The sequence below is a fragment of the Ovis canadensis genome, chromosome 3, assembly GCF_042477335.2.
Source record: "Ovis canadensis isolate MfBH-ARS-UI-01 breed Bighorn chromosome 3, ARS-UI_OviCan_v2, whole genome shotgun sequence".
NCBI lineage: Eukaryota > Metazoa > Chordata > Mammalia > Artiodactyla > Bovidae > Ovis > Ovis canadensis.
The window spans coordinates 27,850,115-27,871,353 of record NC_091247.1 but is presented as its reverse complement, the minus strand read 5'-3'; the positions used below and the strand labels follow the sequence as shown (position 1 = coordinate 27,871,353).

Sequence of the window (21,239 nt, the reverse complement as noted above, 5' to 3'; positions counted from 1 at the left end):
GTGGTGTGTGGGATCTTCCTGCAACAGAGATCAAACCGGTGTCCTCTGCATTGGCAGGTAGATTCTTAACCACCGGACCACCAGGGAAGCCCTATGTGTTTAAAGAGAAGTAGCATATGGTGTAATAAAAAAAGCCTTTAAAGACCGGAAGCCTGTGTTTTTATAAGGAAGGATATTCTCACTCATCTGCTCTCGTCATATTACAGTTGTAATGGTACACTGAAACGTGATTATTCAATTGAAATCTAAATGTCTAACCAAAACTTCATTCCTATGGGTTAGTGGTAGAGGTTTTTCCAGGAAAGTGGGATGATTCTATTGTTATAATCATCACAGGAGAGGCAGGTCCTTAGACACAGATATTGAGAAAGTCTGTAGGTGGGCAGAACTGGTGCCTCACCTTCTTTCTCTTGCCCTGGATTCCAGGGGCCTGGGGGTTGGAACTGTTTCTTAGAAGTGGGGGTAAAGATGACTCTACCACATGGAGAAATTAGGAGCCCTGATGGAGGGATTCTTTGTAGTAAGTATTGCAGTGCATTTACTGTGTTTTGTAAGTTATGTTGTCTCTGTTAGTGACATTCCATGTTTGTTGCTCTTTTGTTGTTATTCTGAGCCTTTAAGCAAAGCATTTGGTTGAGTAATTTTAACCTGATGATTCTTAATGAAGGCGCAGGCCTGTGTTGGTGGTGGTGGGCAGCGAGCAGACTTTTCAGAAATCTCAGGTTGCTTTTTTCAAATCATTTTCCTTCAAACTACTTGAGATCTTAATGCAGTCTTCCCTTCCTTTTATGACTCACTTGTGTGCTAAGGTAGGCGATATAACCCCAGTAAAAGTATTTTGGATATGTGAATTCATGTGGAAGCAGGAAAAAAAAAAAAAAAACAAACACAACAGTTGAAAGAGAGTCCTTGGTGACTTCTCGGTAGTCCTGAGAGACTCAATGCAGATCGCTTCTGGCCTCTTTGGGGAGAGCACGTGGCAGACGTGGCAGTGATAACAGGAGACCTGCAGTCTGTGGGGAAGGTGGACCTTAGGATAAGGCTGGGGAAGGAAAGGCTAGCCTCTCCCCGGAGTGAGCGTCCCCCACGAGTGAGCTAAAGTGATCCGGCTTTTGTTTAAATAATGAGGGCATCATTTCCTTATATTTCTGTCTGGAATATAATTGCTAGTTTTAATGACTTTGGGCCAGTTGTCTCTGAACTTTGGTTTCGTCATCTGTAAAATACAGCTGGCGATGGTGAGAAGAGCCAGCATTGATTGAGTACTTCTTGTTACTTCTTGCGTGCCAGATACTGGTACGTTTTGTCAGTACTCATATTATTCTTGTTTCTCAGGAAACTGAGACACAGAGGTCCCATCTCTGCTTATCAGAGGATTGGATAAGCAGAGATGGGACATACTGTCAGGTTTATCTGGCTCTGAGCCCCTTGACTCAAGACTGGCGTTTCTTGTAGCACCCTACTTGTTTTAATAAAGGGATTTGGGTCAGGTGATCTCTTGAGAGACCTCCTATTCTAATCTTTGACTTTTACTTTGTGACAGCTAAGTAGAGTTATTAACTGTATGTACTTAATGGAAATGTATTAAAAAGTAGAAATATGGTTATCTCTAAATTGGTATACCTTCCTGTGTTTCATACAGTTCTGTCACCTATATTTATTTAACATTCGATCTCCTTATTATATTGATGAAAATACAAATGTGACTTCAATTTAACAATGATAAGATTTAATGATATTTTAAAAGTAGAAAATGGCTTAATTTCCCGTGATTATATTGCAGCTACAAGGTCTCAAACTCCTTTTTATGGATCAGGCTCTGTACATGTGTGCTTTACAAACATCATTTAATTTATGCCTCTCAAAAATCCTGCAAAGGGCAAATTTTTAGCCTTCTTTTACAGACAAAGAAATTGAGGCTCAGAGAAGTTAAATAACTTGCACAGGGCCTCAGGGCTACTCTGTTCCTCCATTTGTTTTACTGTTTTTTTCAGCAGACATTATAGAGCGCCTGGCAGTGTGTGGCAGGCACTAGAGATGCAGTCTTTGCCTCTAGGAAAATCACCGCCTAAAAGCAAGTAAACTAGCAGTGATACTGCGGTGTGAGCAAGTGTTACAGTAAAGACATCCTAGAGGTGGTACACCTGAGGTGGTGCCTTTTCATAACGCAGGAAGCTTAGGGGAAGGTTCTTTTCTTCAGAACGAAAATCCCATTAACTAGAGCTTCCCAAATACACTTAAGTTTTACTTTTATTAAGCATCTCGATAAAAAGGAAAAAGCATATGGAAAAACAGAAATTCCTTTTCTGTTACGGAGAAACAACAGAGACACTTGGTGCTTTAGAAGTTGTTCCTGACCGATGTTCCTTGGGAGAGTAAGGGAAATACCTTTTGCAGCTTATTGAAATTTATTGGAAATCTGTGATTCAATGTCCAGATATAGTTTTGTCCCAGCTTCCAGGCACATGGCGCTTGCATAACTAGTAAACACGTGATCAGTCGTTTCTGCCTTTATAAGGTTGAGCTGTGTCAAGAACTCTTTAAAATAATCAGGACATTAATATTAAATAACAGTATTCATTGGTGTCATCCAATCCTTTAATTGTTCTAGAGATCATGAAATAGTATAAACCTTACTTATACTGTCATTGAAATTTGAATTTTTTTTTCCAGAATTTATCATGTTGATGATACTCCTTCTGGATCATTGGATGGGGTGCTTGATTATAGTAAAGCCATTCAAGTAGGTGATTTTATTAGTGCCAGCAAATGTTAATATCCATAGATTTGGAGATACTGTAATTTTGTTTTGAGACATGAAAAAATTTGTTTCTGGTGAATAGCATATTATTCTAGTAATTCTTTTAAAAATTTCTGTTCTTATTCAACTTGTTCTAGATCTGCTATGTTTTCTTCTTTTGATTTAAAAAAATTTTTTATTTTGACACAATCTTAGGCTCATAGGAAGTTGCAAAAATAGCACATAAAACCACTTTACCCAGCTTCCCACATGGTGACATCTTATGTAATGGTAGTATAATATCAAAATCAGGCAACTGACATTGGTAATGATGCTGTGAACTAGACTACAACTCAATTCCTTATTCGGTTTTCACTAGTTTTCACGTGTAGTTTTATGTAACTTTATCACCGTAAAGGAGCTTGCCTCATGCTGCTTCTTCATTTTCGTACTCACTCTCCACCCCCATCCTTGTCCCCTGGCAGTCACTAACCTGTTTCCATCTCTATAGTTTTGTCACTCTGAGAATGTCCTGTGAAGAGAATCATATAGCGTGTCACCTTTTGAGAATGGCTATTTTTATAAAGATCCATCCAGGTTGTAACAGTGCCATTCCATTCACCTGTTCTTTATTTTGGCATGCTGAATGTTCATCTTTTATGACTAAGCTCAAGTGTTTGCCTCTCCTCCCATTTTGGTGAAGTTTAGGCTCCTCCGTCTGTGTTCTCGAAACTCCTGTGTTTACCTCCGCTCTGATCACACTGTACTGTTAGGCGCTGGGTCCACTTTCCCCACTAGACTTCTGAGTAATCCCTGAGGGCAAAGATCACATCTGAGTATCTCCAGCACTTCAGTGTCTGTCACATAGTAGGTGCTCAGTAAGTAAATAGTGGTTAATAAATAAATAGCTGAAGTATTCTTGGTGAATTGCATACCACCTTATACCAGATCAGTTATTCAATAAATGTTTGATAAAGAGTAACATTGATTTATTTTAGGGCACAAGGGATCCAATTTGTGCCATAACTGCATCTGATAAGACATTGATTGTGGTAAGTGGTTAAAAAAACCTTATTCTATGAACAGTAATCTTTTAAGTGGTGAAAACAGGGCAAAGCAATATGTTTTGGATTTGAACCTCATCTTGTGGGCACCTCAAGTTTTACTAGGTCCAACAAAAGAAATAAAGTTTCAAAGATTGCCTCACAAATTGTTAATCATTTGCAAAAAATAACTGTGAAGGTAGTAGACTCGTGGCCAGCTGGGGAGAGTCTGTCACTGGGTTGAATGAGCCCTGTAAAGATTGGCCAACATGGAATAGATTGGACGGTGGCAGTAGGTCTTGGAAAGTTTCCTCTCTATGTAGCCTGCTTTGTTTTGTACTGGAGAAAAAGTGCTTTGGCTCAGCTGTTTTCGTAAGACTTAGAATGAAGAGGTAGTGTGTTTACTAGCCAATAAAATAAAGAAGTCTGTGGCAAATTTTTGCTGAATTTTTCAAATAAAATCAGTGTATCAATGTTATAGTGTCTCTTCTTGAGCTCCGAAATTTGAAAATAGTGATTTTAGAAATAAATGCTGAATATAGTAAAGCTGGTAGAGTCATTAAGTTTGAATTATGTAAATAGATCCTTGAGTGTGTGTATTTCCAGTTCTAGTTACATTCTTTAGACATTAGCTAAGTTTATGGGGGAAAAATCTTAAGAACATAGTATTCATTTTTCTCACCAAATGAATTTGGTGTATGTTTTAAGCAGTTTGTCTTACAGTCAGCTCTGTAGAGAGTCTTTTCTTTTTATATTCTTTGTTACACAGCACGTTTTTTGGTTGTGTTAGTTGTGTTTCTGACATTTGCAGGAAAAAATAAAAAGAAAATGCAAGTCAGATCAACCATAAAAATGGACTTAATTCCTAAATGAGAGAGTCTCCCTATAAGAAACACTCAGACAGTTTTAATACTAGCAAAAATTTTAGTGGTAAAGATACCTTCTGCATTGAAAGCTATCCACTGTTGAAATATAAAAAGCTTTTAAAACTATGACGTTTTCAAACTCAAAGTTATAGGACCTACTTTTTAAAAAACAAAATCTGATTGCATACTTCAATATATGAAATCTTTTAAAGCCTGTACCTGTCTTTTGTAGGTTAAAAAAATATCTGCCCTCATTACCAGTCCCTTGCCCTCTCCAGTCTTCCTGACAGGCCCTCTGCAGAAGCATGCGCAGAGGAGAGAGCTGCTCCTGGTAGAAAGGGAGAGGGAACAGTGGGCTGAGGGCAGCCTCCTGTTTTTTCCCATTGCCATGGCCCCAAGCACAGTAGGGTTTCGCTGTCTGTTGCTCTGTTGATTTGTCAGCCTTAAGCTTGCACAGAGTTGCATGGAAACTTACCTTCTGTTCTATGTTTAAACACATTGAAATAGTACTCGCTATATCACTGCTTTCTGATCATCACCTTTTGCCATGAACTGGTATCATATAGATGGCTAAAGGATGACAACACAGACTGTCAGTGACAACTGTATTCATATGGTAGTCTTATATTTATTTTTCATGTATATGAAATTTAGTTCAGTAGGTGCTGTATATGTTATCTTTCAGTGTACCCTGAATATTAACCTAGACACTTGTAAATAACCCTAGATATGTCTTCCATCTGATATAAGACTTTGTATATTAAAAAGAACTAGGTTTCTGACTTTTTTTCTTGGATATTACATGAAAAATATTAGATCATCTTCAGCCACTTTAAAAAGGTTTTAATTAAATTAGGAGGTAAATATGTACTCAGAACATGATCAGTATCAGAATTGAGAATTCACTGTGACACTACCACTTTGGATGTGAAGCAAATGTATGAACATATAGAGAGACCTGTAGTTGTAATTTAATGTTATTATGGTAAATAGGCTTTAGTAATCAAAAATATTTTCTGTAGAGTCGTGAATCTGGCACCTTTCAGAGATACAGTCTTCCTAACGTTGGTTTGATTCAAAAATATTTCCTTGATTGTCAAGCCTACCAATTATCCTTGAATTGCAACTCTAGGTAAGTCTGAAAACTTTCCATAGGTAGACTGTCATCCGCTGGGATTGTTTTATTTATGTAACAAATGCAAAGACGTGTGTTTGTTTTCAACTTGTATAGTCCAGTGTGGTTTTACTATATTTGTATTTAAATATTATATTTATTAGGAACACACACACACACACACACATACACACATATATATATGTTTTTCTCTAATTGGGCAAAATATAGAAATTCTACTGTAATATTTTAGGTTATTTGCATACCAGTTGCTTTAGTCCCTTGGATACTTTTTTCTCTCAAGGAAGCAAAATGGAAAGTACCCCATGTCTTCTATCAAATTTATAAATGTTTGTTTAAAGTTAATTAGTTAAAGCCATTTCTATCTTCTTCCTGGGTTCTGATGAAGTTATTTTGAAGAATGGTGATAGGTGATTATACTCATGAATGTGAGATTACTGTTTCTCCCCCTCCTCCAATTTCATCGCTTTCAGCCGCCTTGCTATCATCGACATCTTAGGAGTTCTAACCTTCTTTGACTTGGATGCTCGAGTGACAGACAGCACAGGACAGCAAGTCGTTGGCGAGTTGTTAAAACTGGAGCGAAAAGATGTCTGGGATATGAAGTGGGCCAAAGATAATCCTGATTTGTTTGCAGTGATGGAGAAAACAAGAATGTATGTTTTCAGAAACTTGGATCCTGAGGTAAAACCAAGAAATGAGCATTAATGGTGCATAAATAATGAGCCAAAAACCAAAACCTGGACATTTCTCCTTTGTTTCTTCAAGAAATTTGTTAGTGTTGGCTGCATGAATTCTGAAACTAAATAGGAACATTTCTGTGGAACTCAAAAATATTTGGTCTTAAGTGGGGTTAACATTTATCTTTTAAATATTCTCTACTTTCACTGAAAGGTACTTTCTAAGCATTATCTGTTCTATTTAAAAGATGGAACCTTGGTCACTAACTGTATAGTCTTTATTTCTTCCCCTGTCAAAGTTTTTTAAAAGAATCTGTAGTCTTATTTACCAAAGTTGCTTAAGGCAACCTAACCAAAAAGTGGTTTTGAAGTTCCCTTGTCCTTTCATTCTATTTTGCCTGTTCTGTGCTCACCTTTGTCTCATTTTTATTTACATGAACTTTATCAGCCGGTAATCCATGTTCTTTCTCATCCTGATAATCTTGTGGACGATGACTAATCTCTCTCTGGTGTGTCAGAATGCTCCTTTCTCACTGATTTTTAAAGTTATATTTTTAATTTTCTACTTGTGACTCACATCAACTGATTTTTAGGCACTGAACTTTCCTGTCAGTCTGCTCTGTAATTCTTAGCTATTGTGTTTGGGAATTCAAAATTTGAGTGGTAGCCTAACCAAAACATAATTAAGAAGATAAATCTTTTAAACAATTTTTGAATTACCTGTGGATTTTCTGTTTGAAATTTTCAGTGCTCTTATTGTACTCCACTAGTTGAAGAAGGCAATGGCAACCCACTTCAGTACTCTTGCCTGGCAAATCCCTTGGATGGAGGAGCCTGGTGGGCTGCAGTCCGTGGGGTTGCTCGGAGTCAGACACGACTGAGCGACTTCGCTTTCACTTTTCACTTTCACGCATTGGAGAAGGAAGTGGCAACCCACTCCAGGGTTCTTGCCTGGAGAATCCCAGGGACTGGGGAGCCTGGTGGGCTGCTGTCTCTGGGGTCGCACAGAGTCGGCCATGACTGAAGTGATTTAGCAGCAGCAGCAGCAGTGGAAATAATAAGAGATGACTTGATACGTGCTTTATGGCTGTAACTGATGTTTGTTTGGACCTGTAGTTTCCTTCTTGGGAAAAAAGTACATGCTGGGGCCTCTGAGTTACTGAAGATTTTCTGTAATAATTTATATAGTGGTAAACTATTTGCCCTTTTAATATCTTAAATTATTTTCAGTTTTAATATCCTAAATTATATACTTATTTGAGCCCTATTCAGGATCTTTGGGGCATGGCTGAGCGACTTTCCCTTCCCTTCAGGATCTTTGGGTTGGCCAATGACCTGATGTAAATTGCTCTCAAAGGCTTAGTTAAAGCTCTTAGGTGTCTTATGAAGTCACTCAGTCATGACCGACTTTTTGCGGCCCCACGGGCTGTAGCCTACCAGCCTCCTTCGTCCATGGGATTTTCCAGGCAAGAGGACTGGAGTGGGGTGCCATTTCCTTCTCCAGGGGATCTTCATGACCCAGGGATAGAACCTGAGTCTCCCGCATTGCAGGCAGACGCTTTACCATCTGAGCCACCAGGGAAGCCAGGTGTCTTATGGATCTTTGTAATTTTAGACCCTGAGTAATGGCTCAAAGGGCTTCCCTGGTGGCTCAGATAGTAAAGAATCGCCTGCAGTGCAGGAGACCCAGGTTCAGTCCCTAGGTGCAGAAGATCCCCTGGAGAAAGGAATGGCAACCCACTCCAGTAATCTTGCCTGGAGAATTCCAAGGACAGAGGAGCCAGGCAGGCTTATAAAGAGTCGGACACGACTGAGCGGCTACTACCACCAGTGGCTCAAAGGAAGGGCATTCAGGGTGTTGCCTTTAACCTGTATAAGCACCGCTGTCTTTCAAAGGTTTAAAGAAATCTTGACCTTTCCAAAGAAACAAGTGTGGAAATTTGGCAGGTAACCATGGGATAAACTGGAGGATGGAAGTGAAATACTTTTTGAATGTGAGGGTCCTTTATCCATTGCTGGCCCTATTTAGACTGATTTTGAAATCGTGTGCCTGGAGAAGTGAGAGGATTATGCCTGGCTGTTTATAGTGTGTGCAGCACACATGGTGAGTCCAGGACCAGGGCAAATCTTTGCTTAGTGGAAAGTGTTTCTTAAGTAGTTTCGAAAGAACAACCTTTTATTTGTTTATTTTTGGAGTTTGTTGTCTGGCTTGGCAAGTATTTCAGTTTTCTGTTAGATTCAGAGGTAGGTGAATTTCTTAACGACTTAACCACTGACTGAATTTCTTTATAAACCATGCTAAGCTGCTGTTTTCATTCCCGAGAACACTGGCTGGCTGTGGTCCCTGTTTGGTCAGTGACCCTTCTTGCTGTGCCTCTAGCACGTGAGGACATACTCTTCAAAACTGGACTTACTAGAACTCCTTTAGGACATCGTCTTCTGTCCTAAAGCGACAAAGGGTCTTCCTGTGCCATCTTGATCCTGGCTGATCACTCTGCTTACCTTTCTGATTCTCCTTTCCTCTTTGTTTTTGGTGTTATTTTTTATCCACAGATCATCTTTTATGACTTTAGCTTTTGTCTGTCTTGCTTTGTTGAATTATCTAACTAGAAATAAAAAATTTTCTAGTGATGAACCTTCTTATACAGGTATACTTGGTTTACATGTAGTACCAAAAGAAAGCCTCTAAAAGGTTCCTACAGTTTATAAGAAATATTTCATCACGTGTACTTGTTTGTGAGTTAAATTTTGTTCTGATTCTTTCTGTTCATAAAAGCATACTATTTGCCTTTATGTAATATGATTTTTTGAGGAAGTGTAGGGATTTTATAAAGTTTTCTCATATAATTTTAATCAATTTCTACTTTTTAAAGAAAATATATATTTTAAAACCTAATGAACATGTATAATATGCCTGTAAGAGCCTCAGTATTAAACTTAGACATATTAAGTGCAAACTAAATATGATTCAATATTTACTTATTTTTACCTTTTAGTGTCTTCCTATTATTATAATTTTTAAGTTTCTATTATATATGAAGCACTAACTTTCAGAGTTATAAATCTGATACATTATTGCATTTGGATTTTAGGTTACTTTCTATTTCTTTATGACTTTACACATATATTTTGAAAAATTGCATTCGTGAGTTATTTTCATTATCAGACATTATCCTATTCTTTTTGCAGTGTTCTTGGAGGTATTAAGTATATTGGGAGTTTATTTCTTTTTTATATAATATTTTAACCTATTTTTTCCACTAGGGGTTTAGGACAGCTACTTTACATTATAATATGCATTTGCTCTTCTTTATTTCTACAAGCCTGTATAACACTAGGGCAAGAAAGAGACATATAGCACATTCATGTATTTCCATGTTGTCAAATTAAATCTCATATAGGAAATGAATCTATCAACAATACCCTCTGGCTAATGTTACAGAGGACGTACTTTTCATGGTAGGAAACTTCTTTGATATCTATCTATCTATCTATCTATCTATATATATATATACACACTTAGATACAAATTTCATTAAGAACTAAATTTAATGTTACATGGAATGAATGAGAATTATCAAACCGTATAAACCATCTTTGGATTAATTCAGAAGCTGATGCTGGATCCCATTAGTGAATTAATACTGCTTATGTGAGGTGTGATCATCTTCATATGGCTATGTAAGAGAACTTCCTTATGTTTTAGATACATACTGAAATAGGAGTGAAAGTCATGATGTCTCTAGATTTACTTTACTTTAAAATACTCTAGCCAAAAAATTGACTGAAGTATATCTCCAAACTGTTAATATTTAGATGGTAGGTATGTGGGTGTTAATGACATTCTCTCTACTTTTTTGTTTTGAGAATTTTGATAATAAAATTTAAAATCATGATAAGTCAAAGAAGGGAAATTTTGTACTTTTAAACATAACATTTGTTTTTGTCTTTAAAGGAACCCATTCAGACTTCTGGATATATCTGTAACTTTGAGGATTTAGAAATTAAATCTGTTCTTTTGGATGAGATATTAAAGGTAATTCTTGTTAAAAAAACAGTTACATTTCTGTTGTTGGCTTGACTGGAATTCGTTTTTGTCCTGGGCAGTATGGGGTATGGTTAGGAGTGTGGGTTGCAGAATTCCAGCCCTGCTCTGTCACTCACACAAACTTTAGACAGCTTCCTTCATCGTTTAAAGTTTCATTTTCCTTTCCTGCTTGTGAGCCTGTTTTTATCTCTATAAAATGTGAGTAGTAATAATACCTTTCTTATAGGATTGTTATTTTGTAAGATAATGAGTAGAAAGCAGTTAGTGGAGTGCTAGGACCAAGAGCTCAGAAAGGGTAGTTAGTTGTCATTATTTTATGTTAATAACAGAGAAGGCTGAAGAAGTATTTGATAATTTTCTTTAGTCTTTTTCTTGCTCTAGAATATTTGAGTAACTTATTGTTTGGAGGTCCACCTTCCTTCCATTTTTATTTTCAGGTTTTATAAAGTAATCTTTCTAAATTCCAGATGGTTTTTGAACTGCTTTGACCTTCATTGAGGTCAAAGGTGTGATCACCATCTTTGAGAATTTTTTACTCTGAGAATATATTGCAAGTTTACTTTCATTTTATCCAAAGTGTTTATTTTCCTATGTACTATGTATGTTTTTTGGAATTGGGATAGTAGATTTCAAATTTCCAGAAATGTTCCATTTTATAACATGTTTTCATATTTTAGTTTGATAATGTAAATTGCACCTTTTATTGTGATCCAGTCTTTTCTGTATATGATGACCACACAAAAGCAGCAGGAATGGCCCCCACCCCAAATTTTGTTTGCATGTCAACAGTATTAACATCGCAGACATACCAAAAGGGTGTAAAAAGATCTTACCAACATAGTGAGGTTTTTTGGGGAGAAAGGACAGCTTTCCTAAGCTGGTTCAAAATTGATTTGCGAGCAAGGAAAGGAGACAGGCTAGGGTTTTTCGGGTAACTAGAAGGTGGGGCTAGAGTGAGGGTTCCCATAAGCAGGTAGAGATATGTGTGGTTTGGAACTCCTGTGGCACCAAAGGATGGAACACTTAATGCTTTCTTATCACCTTATCCAGATGTGAGGCAGACAGGGAAGGAGTCGGGATGAGGCTTAAAAGCTCTCAGCAATCAAACATCAAAAAGGAAGGTCTGAAATTCTGTTGCAATCTAGATATTTTAACGATTGCATGTTAAATTGCTTCAGTTGTGTCCGCCTCTTTGTGACCCTTTGGACTGTAACCTACCAGGCTCTCTGTTCATGGGCTTCTCCAGGCAAGAATACTGGAGTGGGTTGCCATGCCCTCCTCTGGGGGATCTTCCTGATTCAGGGATTGAACCTGTGTCTCTTATGTCTCCTGCACTGGCAAACTGTAAACAATGTGTGGAAAGATAGATTTAATATGATAGATTAGATAAACAGGAATAATTTTATAAAAGTGGCATCATTGTACAATCTACTTTTTTATCGTTCAGTTTAACAATGTGACAGTGAATCTGAAGAAATTGTAGAACTTCAGATAATTTTTTTTTTCCACCACAAGTGCCGTTTTTCTGGGTTAAGAAAGAAAACAATGAAAAACTAAAGAAACTAGTGAAATTTAAAAACTACTGCTTTTAAACAATATCTTAATGTTTGATATTGATTGTGCACTCTAAAAGATAATGTTCTTATATTTTCTCCCCTTTCTTCATTAGTTCTATTGTTATTTTTACTTTGTCAAGATTTAGGATGTTTTCATTTTGTTTTCTAACCCTATTTTTCCAGTTGTTTAGTCTTATATTTATTTAAATGAAAGCTACTAATCAGTGCCTTTTTCTATATTTTCTCTGTGCACGAGTTTTTAATTTTGATTAATCTTTTATTTGGCTGGATTTCATCATTACAGGTTTTTTCAAGAAAGGCTCATAGTTGCTGATTGCCTTGAATTCTGGAGTGCTTAAAAATGATTATATTGACACTTGTGAAGAATTTTTAAAGCACATATTTAAACTGGTCCAGTTCAGTTCAGTCTATGTACTTTAAAACTCTTCATTCACGGGCACAGTTTGTGTGTATCTTGTACTAGGCTAAAGAATCTCTGCAGTACTATTGCCTGGTTTACTGTTAGGGGTTGTTAAACTGAGGGAAACCAGGTTCTCTGTGACAATTTGGTTCTCTGCCTGACTTACCACATGCAAAGCCATAAAGAAAAGAATATTGTCATATCATATTTCCCTCTGAGTCCTCATTGACCCAGGAAATATTTATCTGAACTGTGGATTCCTTCAAGCATACAGTTTTAAGAAATAATATGAGTGTGGTACACCTAAAAATAATAGAATGTTATTTGCCAGTTATATGTCAATAAGATAGGAAAAAGAAATAACATGAGAAATTTCTTGGAGGAAGGAGTGCAGAAGAAAAAGGAAAGGAATTAACACCTTTTTGTGAGGTGTTTATTTGTTGTTACAACTGTACCTGATAGATATTTAGATCAGGAAGGTTCTTGCTAGATAAAATTATTTACCTCAAATTCATCTGGTCATGGATTCAGCAAACATTGTTTGGAAACAAGTAAAGACAGTTCCTGGCCTCCAGTAGAGAATTTGGGGAGATGGACAAGAAATTCAGCAACTAGAAGAGGATTACAGAGAAGGCAATGGCACCCCACTCCAGTACTCTTGCCTGGAAAATCCCATGTATGGAGGAGCCTGGTAGGCTGCGGTCCATGGGGTTGTGAAGAGTCTGACATGACTGAGTGATTTCGCTTTCACTTTTCACTTTCATGCATTGGAGAAGGAAATGGCAACCCACTCCAGTGTTCTTGCCTGGAGAATCCCAGGGATGGCGGAGCCGGGTGGGCTGCCGTCTGTGGGGTTGCACAGAGTTGGACACGACTGAAGCGGCTTAGCAGCAGCAGCAGCAGCAGCAGAAGAGGATTAAGGGTGCTGTGGTTCAGTCAGCAGGTGTATTTCTTCAGAGGTCTGAAACAAGTGTGTGTCAGGTTCGTTCTGAGACTGAATAAGGTGAATAACACAGCTGGGCATTGTGCTCAGTGTTCGATATGGTATTATGTCATTTAATCCTCACAATGCTAGAAGGTAAATTTGATTACCATCCCATTTTTTTAGATGAAGAATTTGAGGCCTGGAGAAACCAGCTGGCTTGCCAGTGATACCCAGTTGGCAGTAGGCACAAGCATGATTTGACTCCAGGCTCTCTACCTTCAGATTGGTGTGTGTAACTGTAGTGCTGGATTATGGGTATTTTCCAGAAAATTCAAAAGACCCACACATGGGAATTTCTTTTCTTCCCAGTTTTGCTCATAATATGATGCAGTTGTTCGTTTGCTTTTTTTTTTTTAGACTGTAAGAAAGAAATACATACTCTAAAGGCAACTATTTGGATTTCTCTCTTTTCATCTTTACTTTTAGAATCCAGAATATCCAAACAAGGATTATATCATTAACTTTGAGATCAGGTCCCTGCGAGACAGTCGAGCACTGATCGAGAAGGTTGGAATAGAGGATGCATCTCAGTTCATCGAGGATAACCCACACCCCCGACTTTGGTATTTAAAAATAAATAAATGAAACCTCATAAAATATCAAGTGTAAAATCTCAGCTGTTGTGCACTACTCATGCTAGATTCCTGGTGGGAATAACTTTCATTCTTGCTCTTCTTTTTAAAATACAGAAATTTAGAGGTGGAAATATTCAACATAAGCATAATATTAGGACTTCCCTGGTGGTCCAGTGGCTAAGACTCCGCACTTCCACTGCAAGGGCCATGGGTTTGATTCTTGGTCAGGGAAGTTCTGCGTGCAACCCAGTGCAGCAAAAAAAAAAAAAAAAAAGAAGAAGTTTATAAATTTGTTAAAATAATCACTTCCCACTGTGTTTCACTAGAAGCAGTAGGTGTAGTAATTGAATTCTGATTCAAGACTGGTTTATCTATAGTTCACCATAGGCTTTTACTGTTTCTCTTTTTAATATAGGCGCCTGCTAGCTGAAGCAGCTCTTCAGAAACTGGATTTGCACACTGCAGAGCAAGCGTTTGTGCGTTGCAAAGATTACCAGGGCATTAAGTTTGTGAAGCGCCTGGGCAACCTGCAGAGCGAGCCCATGAAGCAGGCAGAGGTGGCTGCCTACTTCGGTCAGTTTGAGGAGGCGGAAAGGATGTATCTGGATATGGACAGAAGGTAAGTGCTGAAGGTGCAGGCATCTGGACTGCTCCCAGAATCTGCATTTTTTTTTTTAAACAAATGAGGATTGTAAAATAGACTAAATATATCACACCATTTCTTTTAAAAAAATGACTTCAGCTTGGATTCCAAGTCAGACATTCAACATGACCTTAATTTATGCTTTGTAATTCAGGGGCAGCTTTCTTCTCTGTCTTTACGTGATGTTAATGACTGGCCATGGGAGATTTTTTCATTTGGTAGGGGAAAAACCCATGTAACTACAGAGACTAGGGGCTTTATCATTTATTGTACCACTCATTATTTAGGTTCTCTGTTTTGGTTTAGGTCATTATTTAAATTTCTGTTGTCAAGGAGCATGAAATGAAATTCCAAGGTATTTAGGGACTGAGTTTTATTCTTTATATTTCATTTTTCTTTATATAAACTACTATATGAACTTCATTTCAGCTGTGAACGTTATATCTAGTTTTTATTATTTGTGCTTTCAGGAGATTGATAATAATACAACTTAAGCTTTGAAAAGAAATATTAAACCAAACATGTAAACATGAAATAAGCTTGATCATGTCTAAGAAACTGATGAAAAGAAATGATTATTATTGAAGGGATTATTTTGCCAAGTAAATTGAAAGCCTAGGAGAATAAGAGGCAGAAAACTATTTTTTTTTTCCTGTTGCAGGTTCTCCCCATTGCCTCTTCCCTGGTCAGGTAAATTTCTAAAATGTTTAGAGAGTTAACTTATCTGTCTTTTCATTGCTGTGTATTCTCAGTATTGGAGAATTGAACCTAGCACATAGCAGGCACTTGCTAAATGCTTGTTGAATGAATATCTTTTTTTTTTTTTTTTGTAGAGATCTGGCTATTGGCCTCCGGCTGAAGTTGGGAGATTGGTTTAGAGTACTCCAGCTCCTGAAGACTGGATCAGGTGATGCGGATGACAGTCTCCTTGAGCAAGCCCACAATGCCATCGGAGACTACTTTGCTGATCGACAAAAGAGGTAGGTCACCTATCTGGACCTCCCCATCCATTCATTCTGCGCTTGAAATTGTAGCTGCCTGTGTAGAGTACTTCCCTATGAAATAATGCCAGGGAAATGAAGACCATCCTTCCATGTCCCAGAGTTCACATAGCCCTAGTTGCCATGGAGGAGCAAGGGATCCTTCCAGTTGTCAGGTGAGCACTGTAAGACTTTGGAGTTTCAAAACCCAGAAGACGTATGCTTTAGCACCAGGTAGCTTTGTACTGTTTGTTTGCTTGTTTTATTATAGTAGCTTATTTTCAGAAATCATTGGCTTTTATTCTGAAGCTATCATTTTGATCAGTATGCTTACTTATTTATGTCAGTGTTTGAAAATACAACTGTGTGTCAGAGTAAAGTAGTATTTCTTAAGAATATTCAAAGAATATTGTAACTAAAATATGTTATGCAGTCTTTTTTTGGTTTTTCAACTTATGTGCTTCAAAGATATTTTATAACTAAAGATGATGATTAGAGTAATACTACACTAGTGCTGCCATTCTAATGAAAGAACTTTTTTGGTGAAAGTGCTTATTTATCAGGAGATTTGCATTAGTTTAAAAGTTTTTCTTTTCTTTCTGTAGGTTGAATGCTATACAATATTATGTACAAGGCCGGAACCAGGAACGCTTAGCTGAATGTTATTATATGTTAGAAGATTATGTGGGATTGGAGAATCTTGCCAGTTCACTTCCAGAAAACCACAAGTTGCTTCCAGTAGGATATTATACATTTCAGTTTTGGGAGTTGTTAGGTTACTTTATAAACTTTTCTGTTATAGTGAGGAAATGTACTTTGTAATATGGAGAATTAAAAATTGTAACTTCACAGTTTCTAAGACGTGAAATGATGCTTTAGTTATTAAAACAATTTTCAATATTACGGAATGCTTCAAATGGAGAAGAAAAAATCAGTCATATTTCTATTTTAACATGATTACAGGCTTGTGTGGGGCTTGTCAGTTTCATAACATTGCTTTAAAAATTAGCTGAACACATGAAATATTTACTGATGAAGTAATATGTTGTTAGAGATTCTCTTCAGAGTGATTTGAGGTGGGTGTGGGGAGTAGTACGTGTCTATATATGTTTGAAATTTACTATAAGTTTTAAAAGATAGCTAGACTTTAGTAGGTTATATTAACAACAAAGAATTTAACGTTTAAAAAAAGAGTGAACCTAAAGGCAGAATTCTCTGAGCTTTGTTCTAAATTTTCTTCTTTGGGCTCTTTAAATTAATTGTTGCATAATTAATGCTGCTGCTGCTGCTGCTGCTGCTGCTAGGACACGTCGGTCATGTCAGACTCTGTGTGACCCCATAGACTGCAGCCTACCAGGCTCTGCCATCCCTGGGATTCTCTAGGCAAGAACACTGGAGTGGGTTGCCATTTCCTTCTCCAATGCATGAAAGTGGAAAGTGAAAGTGAAATTGCTCAGTCGTGTCCAACTCTTAGCGACCCCATGGACTGCAGCCCACCAGGCTCCTCCGTCCATGGGATTTTCCAGCAAGAGTATTGGAGTGGGTTGCCATTGCCTTCTCCAGCATAATTAATGGGGAGAGAAAAACTTTGACCATTTAGATATTAAGAAAGAAAAAAAAAAAATCCAGAGAGTCTGAAAATTGGCAAGTATAGCCCAATGGGCATAATCATTTTTTGTTGTGGTTCCCCTCTTCCATTTTTGGCCTAGTTTCCTGAACTGATGAATAGCCAACTTGTCTGGGACATTGCTTAACAGAGGTATTTGAGAGCCCTGTAAGTGTGAGATTTCCCTTAAGCCTCTAATTAATGATTAACACTGAGTATCACATCAATCCTTTAAAGGTATTTTTTACCCACTAGCTTGGGGTTTGTTTTGGGGCTTGGCATTTCTGTAAAGTAGCTACTGAAGTGAAAGAAGACAGGAGTTCAGTATCTTCAGAACCTGGTTGAAAATCAGATCTGTGCTGTGTGCCAGTGAAGCACAGATTTTATAAAAGGTGATGCCTTAGCATCCTTTCTGGTTAGTAGCCTCTGCCTCTATGTCCGGTTAAAAGAAATATTACTATGCTGTTTGCTGTACAGTCACTAAATTGTGTTGTACTCTTTGCAACCCCATGGACTGTAGCCCTCCAGGCTCCTCTGTCCGTGGGATTTCCCAGGCAAGAATATTGGAATAGGTTGTCATTTCCTTCTCCAGGGGATCTTTCTGAGCAGATGCCTTTTCCTTGTTCTGTGAAATCTGATGGTAATGTTTTGTCCACAGGAAATAGCACAGATGTTTGTGAGAGTTGGAATGTGTGAACAAGCAGTGACTGCCTTTTTGAAATGTAATCAGCCGAAGGCAGCAGTGGATACCTGTGTACATCTCAACCAAGTAAGGAGCTGAAAGTCACCAGAGTGATGCTGTAAAGACTGTTTTCAAGACAAGGGTTGGAAAGCTTGAAACAGATTTTGTGAAAGGAGCCAAATATTTGTTTACTTGGTTGAGGACTGAGAAAATGTCAGAATTTGCACTTACCTCTTGAAGTACTACCATTAAGGGTGACCCCCTCATAACTAACTCAGTATGGGAACCTGAAAAAACCCTGTGCTTTTAGTCTGGCAAGTTTTTGTCTGGAAGTCATTTCATGATTTTCTGCATTTTATTAGGGTTGTGTTTTGTTTCCAAAGAGGGACCAGTTAATGGTCATTGCAAGAGGAAGGAATTGAGTTACTTTATCAATATTTATTTTGGCAAATCTATTTTCTTTTCCTTATAGAAAACATATATTTGATATTTTTAAGAGCTGGAATTTAACTAAAATGAAAATGCAGAATTGTTGAAATTGTTCACTATCAATGTATTCTTTTAAACATTTTCTTAAAGTATTTTATAAAGCTCCATTTGTTTTATAAAAATATCTTAAATGTTATATCTGATAGGATATTTCCTTAACTGAAATTCCATATTTTTTTTTTACTATAAACAAATGTATCTTTTTCTTGCTCATAGTTCGTGTAAAATTAGAATTATAAGATTAATACGACTATAAACTTTGATGCTTTCTTTTTCAGATGTGCTCCTTAAGCACATCAATCTTAAGATCATTTGATTATTTTGACACATTTGACTTCTAAAATTTATAATTCCTCTGATTAAAAAAAATTTATATACCAGTTTTAAATTTTGATATAGTGTTATTTATTATTATAAACTTAAAGCTTTATTCTATGTATTTTTAGACGTATCTGACTGTAAATGCTTGGGTAATTGTATGTTGTATATATTTTCCCCAAGTGGAACAAAGCTGTTGAATTGGCTAAAAGTCATAATATGAAAGAAATTGGTTCCCTGTTAGCAAGGTATGCATCTCATTTATTGGAAAAGAATAAAACTCTTGATGCCATAGAACTCTATCGGAAAGCCAATTACTTTTACGATGCTGCCAAGCTGATGTTTAAGGTAATGTAATAATCTTGCTGAGTATTTGATTTGTTTTAGTTACCAATGTTTTCTTATATACTAAAGAATACATTTTCCATTTTTTTGAAACAAATATTGTTATAGCAAAATCCCTCTCATTTTGTTACTATCATAGTATAACTATGTGTTATCTTAGTAGTATTACCTTTTACTGAAAAGGCTGTTTATTAATTTTAGCACCTTACTGATTCCTAAACAACTGTATATTTACTTAATATTGAAGTTAACAATTAGAGAATTTTCAGCTACTATAAAGTACAAATTTCTGTAACTGGAAATTAAATCCTGTTGATAATAAATTTTCAAGTCCTTTTAAATGTGCAAGTTTTAAAGATGTTACACTTTTCATAGTAGGCATTTGGAGGGAACATGACTAGTATGGAATTAACGTAAGCAAATTTTACATTCTGTTCTATTCTTTTACCATTTGATTTAATGACAAAGGAAAAATTTCCTTCTGAATCATTTAAACAGATTTAAATTTCTGGAGATGTACCATGGTAAAGCCATTTTATCTCTAGGTACTTGAAAATTATTTTAAAAATCTGTTATATGAAATACTACCCTTTCAATGAAAGCTTTCTTCACTCTGACTTAATTATTTATCAGCATCTGTTATTTTCTAAAATTGTTTTGCATTCTAATTCCAATGGCTAAATACTAAGGAAATAACTAATTACTTATCAGTACTAAGGAAAAGAATATGTGTTTAAAAATATTTGTCATAAACGGATGGTACTTATATTCTACCCTACTGACTCCTCTTTTTAGAGAATCATATTTCAGAAATGAGAACATTTGTACAAACATAGATTAAGAAATATCTTCCCCCAACTCTTTACATATTTAAAGATTGCAGATGAAGAGGCAAAGAAAAGAACTAAACCTTTACGTGTGAAGAAGCTCTATGTACTGGCAGCTTTACTTATAGAGCAGTACCACGAACAAATGAAAAATGCCCAACGAGGCAAAGTTAAAGGAAAGAGCTCAGAGGTAAGGTGGAACATTAAGTAATGTTAAGTCATGTGAGGCATTTAAGGGAAAAAAAACCCAAAATGATCAAACTTCTCTTTATGGATAGACCATTTAATGTAGTTGTTTGTTTGCATTTATTTTCTTAAATGATATGAGGAAAAAGAATAAATGATATGGAATTAGTGCTCACATTTAGACATCTCAACTTGGAAATATTGAAAATGATTATTTTTACTAATCTGTAATCTTTGCTCAATTCCTTTCTTGGTAAATCCTTTCTAATCAGTGAGTTTTAAAAGCTTCCCTAGAAATATGTGTATTTTTTAAATTGTAAATGAGCATTGTATTAACATAAAGTTTAATCGATTCTGTTTAAAAATTTGATCATTCCTTGGGGAAGAGAATCCTTTCACAATATATCCATATATAAAATCACCACAATCTACACTTTAAATATCTTATAATTTGATTTGTTGATTATACCTCAGTAAAACTAAAGAAAAAATTTGATCGTGTCAATTTAACAAAGTATGAATTATAATAGAAAAGTCTGTGGTGACAGTTCTGTAATGATGAAATATGCTAGTTTATTTATTTATTATTATTTATTTTGGCTGTGCTGGGTCTTCATTGTGGTGCAGTGCACAGGCTTAGCAGTTACGATTCGTGGACTTAGTTGTGGTATGCAAGGTCTTAGTTCCTCTACCAGGGATCAAACCTGGGCCCCCTGCATTGGGAGCACAGACTCTTTTCCCCTGGACCACCAGCGAAGTCCCCTTCCCTAGATATTTTAATGTATAAGTTTCAGAAATCATCTCTGTTGGAAGGCCTGTTGTTAGATTTGTGCTGACAGCAGATGCGGGTCTGCTTTATTTGTAGGCCACTTCCGCTTTGGCTGGTTTGCTGGAAGAAGAAGTTCTGTCGACAAGCAGTCGTTTCACTGATAATGCTTGGAGAGGGGCTGAGGCTTACCACTTCTTCATACTGGCACAAAGACAGCTCTACGAGGGCTATGTTGACACTGCACTGAAGACAGGTGGGTGTGTTAACTCATATAGGCAACATGTCTAAAAAGTCATAAATTGAATACAAAGGGCAAACTCCTTCAAGTTACTCTTATATTAACTT

At 36.7% G+C, this 21,239-nt stretch overlaps 1 protein-coding gene across 1 annotated transcript in view; it reads left to right on the top strand.

Moving 5' to 3' along the window:
• WDR35 (WD repeat domain 35) overlaps positions 1-21,239 on the top strand; it is a 52,810-nt gene that overhangs the window by 28,834 nt on the left and 2,737 nt on the right. The window contains exons 13-25 of the mRNA XM_069582617.1: positions 2,674-2,743; positions 3,739-3,792; positions 5,672-5,781; positions 6,258-6,468; positions 10,420-10,500; positions 13,901-14,037; positions 14,465-14,668; positions 15,526-15,672; positions 16,278-16,410; positions 17,937-18,047; positions 18,951-19,115; positions 19,989-20,129; positions 20,991-21,147. Of these exons, the coding sequence (XP_069438718.1) occupies positions 2,674-2,743; positions 3,739-3,792; positions 5,672-5,781; positions 6,258-6,468; positions 10,420-10,500; positions 13,901-14,037; positions 14,465-14,668; positions 15,526-15,672; positions 16,278-16,410; positions 17,937-18,047; positions 18,951-19,115; positions 19,989-20,129; positions 20,991-21,147 (1,721 nt within the window). The remainder of the gene's footprint in view (positions 1-2,673; positions 2,744-3,738; positions 3,793-5,671; positions 5,782-6,257; positions 6,469-10,419; positions 10,501-13,900; positions 14,038-14,464; positions 14,669-15,525; positions 15,673-16,277; positions 16,411-17,936; positions 18,048-18,950; positions 19,116-19,988; positions 20,130-20,990; positions 21,148-21,239) is intronic.